This window comes from Orbicella faveolata, unplaced genomic scaffold, assembly GCF_042242905.1.
Source record: "Orbicella faveolata isolate gen_17 unplaced genomic scaffold, um_ofav_v1 contig_34, whole genome shotgun sequence".
NCBI classification, from domain to species: Eukaryota; Metazoa; Cnidaria; class Anthozoa; order Scleractinia; family Merulinidae; genus Orbicella; species Orbicella faveolata.
The window spans coordinates 1,620,001-1,628,151 of record NW_028301563.1 but is presented as its reverse complement, the minus strand read 5'-3'; the positions used below and the strand labels follow the sequence as shown (position 1 = coordinate 1,628,151).

Below are 8,151 nucleotides of genomic sequence, written 5' to 3'. Positions count from 1 at the left end.
AGCACAAAAGATAACGAAAGAAATCTTTGTCAAGATTTGTTGACAATCATGGGAAAACACCGACTCGGACTTGAAAGTGCTCGAGCTGCACTGTGCAAATGAGCTAATTGTACGCGTCAGACTTTCCTTTCAAAAACTTTTGCAAACTCACCAAACAAGCAGAAACAATAAGAAACCATCAAACCAGAGAGAAAAACTCACAAATTAACTCGATACCAGAGTAGAGAGTTTTCTTGCTATATTCTTAAGTCAGGAAAAACGCAAAAACATACGCGTAAGCTTACAACTAGCGCGAGCAGATCTTATTATTCATTCCTAGCGCGAGATTGAAGTCTTGTTTTCGACTCTGAAAAACCCACCTTTTACGTTAGCTCAGAGCATAAAACTACATATAAGCGCCCTGGTTCGTATTTCCTGCCTTATTCCCTGCCATCGCTGTGAAAAATACGCAAGAGAATCTCTCAAGGTCTCTCAACTCTCAACATTTGATCACGCAACGTGACAACATCCACGCGAGAGCCCCCCGGCATGTGCTTGGATCCGCGCGGATATATGACGTCAGGTTGGCGCAATTTGTTCTAAAAATAGAAAAATTGTTCCATATCATAGGTGCTCGCGGATCCCAAGACACGGTCTCCGTCCCCGATTATGGCTCCTGGCACAACAAATTAACCAAAGCCAAGTTGACAGCCTGTACAAACGGTCACTGCTAAGAACAATGTTAGACCGCACAAAACGCTTGTCGTCTACGTAAGAATTCCTTTCGCAAGAATGTAAGAACACAAAAGGGATATTTTTAAAATTAAAATATCCCGAGGAGCACATCGACTCAGCTATCAATCGCCTCCAGCATCCTACAGACCCAGTTCAAACACCATCTGACGCGGCCCTGTTCGGATTACGTTGCCAAAAAGATCAGAAATCGGCTGACGTGGTTCGCAGACAACTTGGCGACCTCGGAACGAGAATTAATCAGCAACTGCAGCCAGTGTTCACAAGCAAAAAGATCGCTGATCATCTGAGAGTCACGGAAGAAAAGCGTCCCCTGATAAACCAGCAAGGTGTAGTATATGAATTTAATAGTATTGCACAGGTCTCGCTAAAGTGTTTACAGACTGGAAAATAAAGTTTCTTCTGAATCAAACTAAACGCTACATTCGCGCGAGCTCTGTTTAACCTTAAGCACTTCAGTTCAGTTGCAGCGTCGACACTGAAAGCCATCTTCAACACCAAAAAAATAACCTTACTTAGTTAATTTTTCTTCTAATTTTGTGTTAGATATTATAAAGCCGCGTTTTACGTAGCTAGTCTAAACAAACTAAACAGAACGATAACGCTTGTCACAGAACCCAAAGAAACTAATTTACAAATACAACCTCCATTTCAGCACAGACAGGTATTATAGATTCAGAACTGATCAAGCGAAAGCCGAGTGAAATCGGAAAATTTAACATATCTTTGTAACTTCTAAACAACGAAATCGACTCATCGCAGATCAGAATCTGTAGATGTTCGGCATGGAATAAACCGTTGCACACAAACAAAAGTACTCTACTCACCCAAGCACCAGACCAAATCCCCAAACCTGCAGTACTGGCCCTTTTTGCCGTCACCAGATTGCCTGCAGTATCAAACAGACGAGTATAGACCCGACAATGATGTGGACGAAGGCAAAACTCCTTGCCATGATGGCGGCCCGCGCTGAATTGTCAGCCATGTTGATCCACTTTCAAATTCAACCAAGTGACGTTAGCTCTTCCAACGGCACGTGAATAAACCGTTACGTCATAATCTAGTTATATAAAATGTCAACGAAAACCTACATGATGCAAACTGAGTTAAGAAATCGCTTATGGAGCTCAGCGAAAAAATGAGACAAATGTTTATCAATTGTTTCTAGTTTTCTTAAATAAGCGAAGAGAATCGATGGTCAGATTATAAAGCTGTCAATTCCAAGCGCGTTTAGCTCCCTCCTCTCCCCCACAGAAAAAAAAAGTGTTTGACACTTATTTAGCATTTAGCCGAAAACAGAGTAATTCACATCAGAACTTTTACTAACCTCAACCTGATTTATTTATAACCCGGAAGGTTTAACCCAAAATACCAAAGAAAAAATCACTGGCAGTAATTTTACCCGTTTCCCTTTACCATCATGACGAGCTGCAGCCAAAAATTACCCCAAGAAATCAAGGGTGCAAACCAATTTTTTTTTTTTTTATCGTTCACACGCCGCGGGTAAACTGGGGCTAATGTGTGTTTTGATTGTAAGAGTGTTCCATCATATCACATGACTTTGTCTTCCTCTTGCTTGCTTGCGGGAATTGCATTGGTATTTCTAAAAATCTCCAAGAAGCGGAGCAGTTGCAGAACAGTTAGAAAAGAAATGTCTAGCCCGCGAGCAAGGTCTATTGGGAACTTTCAGAGTAGGGATGTGAAGTGAGGTTTCTCGCAACACCTATGATTTCGAATTTTCGATTGGATCAATTTTCGTTGTTTTCAAAATTCTGGGATTCACAATATAAACAGACGAGCGCTTGTTATAGCGACGCAATCCAAAATTTTCCTTTTTATTGCCTTATGGCTCATTATCTGTTGAAAGAATGCCACCTTTCTTTTTAGATCTTATCCAATCAGATAAGATCAGATTTGAGTTCAAAAGGAATGCATTCCATTTCAGTACTTCAATGGTTTACAGAAATACAAAGTTTGCTAATGATCATAAGGGTAGCATTTTATTTCTTTCTACGTTTTGTCCTTTTTATGTTGACATGTTTTCTATTCTAGCACCATTACTGATCTCAATAAATAGCGTTCAACAAACTTTGTTTGCAGGCTTATATAAAGCTAAGCACTTTTAAAATAACTTACAATATTTATCTTTGTTAACCCTAGAAAGAATACAACGGAAAAAAAGCAGCTAATAGTGCGACGAGCCTTATCGTAGCCACCGAACAAACTCTTTACAAGTTAGCCAATCTGAATCAGGGAGTTCCGCAGGGCACATTTGATTGACATGTCCACCTGTTGTCACGCAAAAGCTACAAATGAATTGGGTTTCGCTTTGCACGTTTTTCCGATGTTTCGTTGATGTTCATTCTCGGTATTTATCGGCTTAGCTATAGGATAGAGGAACGTTGTAAAATGTAACGGTTTAGTTAGTTTTTCACGCGTCTGTCGTGTTATTAATCATGAATTTCGTCATTGTCAAAGTAGCTGGGGATCCATGACGAGAGAGCTAAATGGATCCGCAGACTACGCCCAAAACTAAGTTCAAAAATGTTCAAGGAGGCGTCATCATCAGCGCAATCTCCCACTAGCGGTAATTGGCTAATAAGACTTCGAAAAGTCCGTTGAGAGGCTACAGTAAGGTGCGTCGTACTGTAAAAAGGTCAACTAAAGTTGTTGTTGTTGTTGTTTTCTGTGTTCTCCTAGATTTCCACCAGCGGACTAGCTGGTATGCGTATTTCAAATCTTCATGGGAATCTGATAGGAAAGCAAAATTAAACGTAGCTTCAGTTGCGTTTATGTACACATCTACAGAACACAGTTAAGGGTTAGTTAAACCTTTAACTCTAAGAGAGCACCAAAAGTCGTGAGTACGCATGATCACTTCTGAAATCTATTTCTGTCGCACTGATGAAGATGCAAAATAAAATTGCGCAAGAGTGACTCTGCATAGTGTTCCTCACAAGTCATGAGGCAACTTGCGTGTCATCCGAAACATCAGACGTTTCCCCGCGTGATTGATTTTAGTATTGTTGGTGTGCGGGACTGATTTTCTCCTTGTTTACCAGTAAGAGGGTCCTGAAGGGGGTGGGGGTGGGGGATGGGTAGGACACCAATTCCATTTCCCGGCTATATTTGTTCCAAACCGCCTTCCATTGCTCAAAAACCCATTCCCACAAGCTGAATTCGGAAAAAATCCCAGTGTTATACATACCAGCTAACATTATACATCCGCAAAATTACGGCTTCTAAATAAGACTCAAAAAGGGCTAAAAAATGTACGAGAATTTGCGATGATGTTGTGAAGACGCTCTGATTCTTTTAGACTGTACGAAAAAGTGCAAGTAGGGAAGCTATTGCGATTAGTTAATTTCTTTCCCCTTCACATTCTGTCATTCCTGCCTGCAGGAGATCTGTTTTTTTGACCTGTAAGTGTCCCTATTCTTCCGAGCTTGGTCGAATGGATCATGCTCAGTGCTGTTTCAAGAGTGCTCTCCACCCCTTCTCCAGAGTCAATGTCACTAACACTATATCTAAAGCTGTGTTCATTACTTTTAACTTTACTTTTTCACTTTAATTTTAACTTTCCTTTTTACGGCTCATTACTTTCGCTTACTGCCGCCTTACTGCGAGTTCAAATTGACTGGTTTCATGAACGTTTCAGTTTTATATAAGTTCAGAGGCAAAGTGCTCGCCCTGTCCATTGTATCATCGTGTTCTACATTTCGTTGGCTGAGGGATTTACCGCATCTTAGCCCACGCCCTCATTTCAGCTTGCTCGTTGCTAGGTGTTTGAAATTTTGAACCGTGGCAAGGAAACTGTATGTGATGTTGACAGTTTGTAATATGAACTTGGATGCGTTTAGTACTCTGCTGCCCACTTAGAAACCCTTCTCACGGCTTGTTCAACTTATGTGCCAATCATCATCGCATATTCACACAAGGTAAAAGTGTATCTCTAAAAATGTGCTATGGCATGCTGATTTTCACTAAGAAAGGTTAAGATCGAGTGCCCCCACATTTGATCTCATTTTGTAACCGGGAAATAGTGACAAGTCCTGCACATATTGCATCTGGATAAACATGCTCAAATAAGGTGCCTGAAACATTTTCTGACGTTTCGACTGGTCATGGTTACAAAATGTTTATCCCATTCCCATTTTTGACATTTTTTGCCCCATTCCCAGGGACCAGATCCTAATAATAATAATAATAATAACGAATCTTTAGACAGGATTAACCCATCAGTACTATAAAGTACTGTTATCAAAGGGGTCCTGTAAGATTTAAAAATTTAAAAAAGGTAAAAAGTTAAAAAGGCAAAACTACGTACATTGGAAAACATGTAAAAACTCGCGATTAAAAATTACAAGTAAAAATGTTAGTGACATAAATTCCATTTTCCCAGGGCAAAAACAGGCCAATCTTAATTCCCTCTTTACCCCTTCAGAACCCTCCAGTAATTCTAATTATACCTGTTCGTTTTCCAGCGTCACGCACTGTCCTCGTCCATGTGCTGGAGGCAACTGAACTTGCTGAGGTTGATAACCTCTGGCACCATGCTGACCAGCTTGTGGTGTATACTGATGCTGATTACCCATCGCGCCAGAAACGGGTACCAGCACCATTTGAGGTTGGCCTCCCTGAGTCCCTGTTGTGGTAGCTTGGACGGCAACCATGTCACCACCTGCTTGCATAGGCATAACCATAGGAACACCACTAGGTCCCTGAGTCATGACGTAACCAGTATTGGCAGTGTACATCACTTGCCCCTTAGAGACGAAACAAAACAAACAAAAATAAGGCAAGATATTTATTGTACGAATCGAATATACGATTGAATGAGCTAACGAAACGCTTTCTTGGCACAGTTGCACTTTCATTGGAGAATTAAGAAACAGCCGACAGGGATAAACTAAACCTCAACTAAAAGTTCAGCTTCCTTGAGGGAGATCCCTTTGCAAAAATTCATTATAGGGAGAGAAGGGTGGTTTCCACCTTCACTTTTACCTCTCAGAATTCACATAGTTCGGAGAATCTATCACTTTCGAGGGACTCACCTGTTGTTGTTGAGTATTGTAGCAACACGTCTGACAAGGATTTGTCAAACAGATACATACAGACGCCCAGATCCCAATGGCAAACTCGACAATGCCGAGAATCAAAATGATAACGGTGAGAGCCATTTCTACGTTATAGTATCGTCCTCCAGAGTAATAGCCGCCGTAATAGTTGCGGTGTCCTCGATATATGGCAATTGATATGCTGTAGCAGATGATGATTATTCCACCAAACACAGCTGAGGTGATGGAGAACCCCATGAATACACTAGCCTGACAGTTAAACGTCAGAAAAAGAGAGATAAAATATAGAGCGACAACAAGCACTACAAGAAAGAGCTGGAATGGTTGATTTTCTGTGTTATCTCTTCTGGAGGTAGGAGGGGTGTCTCCCATATTAAAAAATGCTCGAGGACATTCCCTCGTGTTTTCAAATTCCCATCGTGTTTTATCAGAGTGTAATACACGACTTAGGTTTCTTTATTTGTTAAATAGTATCTTTTAAGAGTAACCAGTAACTAGCGTCACAAAAAGCACGAACTTAACTTAGATTGGTCTCTTTTAAGGGTTTAATTCAAATTTTCTGACGAGCATCTCCGACCTTTTCCTATGGGAACTCCTCCCCCTCCTCCTCCCCCTCCCCCGGGGAATTCTCTTACATGATCATGATGATCATGATCATATCTCGTTCTCGGGTAAAGTCTCTAAACATGCGACGACAAAACATGATGCATGCCTAATCTAAGGGACTCTGAGAATAAACTAAATGTTTCATTGCCGCGAATAAACTATTATAAGAATAGCTTTAGCTATAGTGGCGCCATTCTGTGGAACAGTCTTCCTTGTGACTTAAGGGAAGCAGAGTCCCTGACACAGTTTAAACACCTACTCAAAAGAGATGTATAAGGCACGGCATTCGTGGAAAGCAGCTTTTGTTTCCTTTAATTACTTTTTTATTATTAGTTATTAGTAGTTTTAGCTGACGAATTTTTTACCGTGTTTAAATAAAGATTGTCTCTCTATCTAAAAGGTACATTACTATAACCACCAAATTACTATCTAGCAAATACATTATTGATAAGGGAAGCTTTATGAAGCTCTATGAAATCGAGCTTTGGTACAAAAACAACGAACATTTATTTCGAAACCAAATATAGAACACAATCGAAACACACACAGTGCTATTTCCGTCGAACAATATCAGCGCTTTCATGAACTTACAAACACATCGCGGGAAGTACTCCGTTCTTTGCGAGTGCCAGGAATACCCAAACTTCCTGCAATGCACATCTGCAATAGAACACCAATATTGTCAATTTTGTTAGACCCTTGTTAGTATAAAACGCGACACGTCAAAACACGTACAGCGCCCACACCCTTCCAATAAGGATTTACCTGTTTTGAACAATTTTGCTGAAATTCCAAACACACACACACACTGATGATAAAATGGGTTGCACAAAGTGACACATTCCCTATCTTCTTTGATCTTGAAAGTAAACCCTCCTAGAGAGCATTTTGTGTAGGGGTTCTGGAATAAATGGACCAGCATCTCCAGCGGTAGGGGGAGAGGCAAAATTCCTTGCCGCTTTGTGCTACAGAAATATGAGTTAAATGCTCAGAGCTATGGGGCAGTAGGGCCTTAGAGGCTTTACTATGACCTCTCTAGACTGAAGCTTAATTAATGACGACAGATTTCCGGCAGATTTCAAAATATTATTTTATGGAAGTCCACATTTCATTCTACAACTGGGCAAAAATCATTCGTAACAAAGCAAAGCTCACAATCTCGAGTGGCGACGAACCAAGAGACTACGGATTATCCAGATTAATTATTATTGTGCAAGTCGAAGAAAAAATAGTGATGACCGTAAATAGCGTGACAATATGAACCACATATAGCGTGACAACATGAACCACATATAACGTGACATGATGAATCACATGTGGCATTTGTGCAATGTACTTTACGATTGACAATTGAACCAAAGAAAAGAAACTAAAAAGGATTTTGGATAACAAAGGAGTCTAGTTTTCATGTACTTTCTCTAGTAAACATTTAGATCTAATCTAATTGTTTTAGCATAAGTCTACTAGTCGTTCAAAACTTTATCTAAATCCTCCTCAAATCTTGACAGACACTTCGAAAACGCCAAGAAGCGGCCATCATTTTGTTAACAGGGGCACACTGCTACGCCACTCACTATCAAAGAATAGATAGTGAGTAGCGTAGCCAATCAGAGAACGACATTCGTAATAGAAAGCTAGTAGATTTATTCTAATAAGGGATATATACAGGCACAATATAAAATATACGTCGAGACAGCACGCACGTTTAGTCATCAACAATATCTTTGCATATTTT

At 40.3% G+C, this 8,151-nt stretch overlaps 1 protein-coding gene across 1 annotated transcript in view; it reads right to left on the bottom strand.

Moving 5' to 3' along the window:
- Positions 1 to 2,713: 2,713 nt before the first annotated feature.
- LOC149104259 (uncharacterized) overlaps positions 2,714 to 8,151 on the bottom strand; it is a 6,896-nt gene continuing 1,458 nt past the window's right edge. Inside the window, exons 2-5 of the mRNA XM_089272071.1 lie at positions 7,008 to 7,076; positions 5,787 to 6,059; positions 5,202 to 5,498; positions 2,714 to 3,483 (exon numbers count right to left, since the gene is read on the bottom strand). Coding sequence (XP_089128197.1) covers positions 3,466 to 3,483; positions 5,202 to 5,498; positions 5,787 to 6,059; positions 7,008 to 7,076 — 657 coding nt within the window. The 3' untranslated portion in view covers positions 2,714 to 3,465. The remainder of the gene's footprint in view (positions 3,484 to 5,201; positions 5,499 to 5,786; positions 6,060 to 7,007; positions 7,077 to 8,151) is intronic.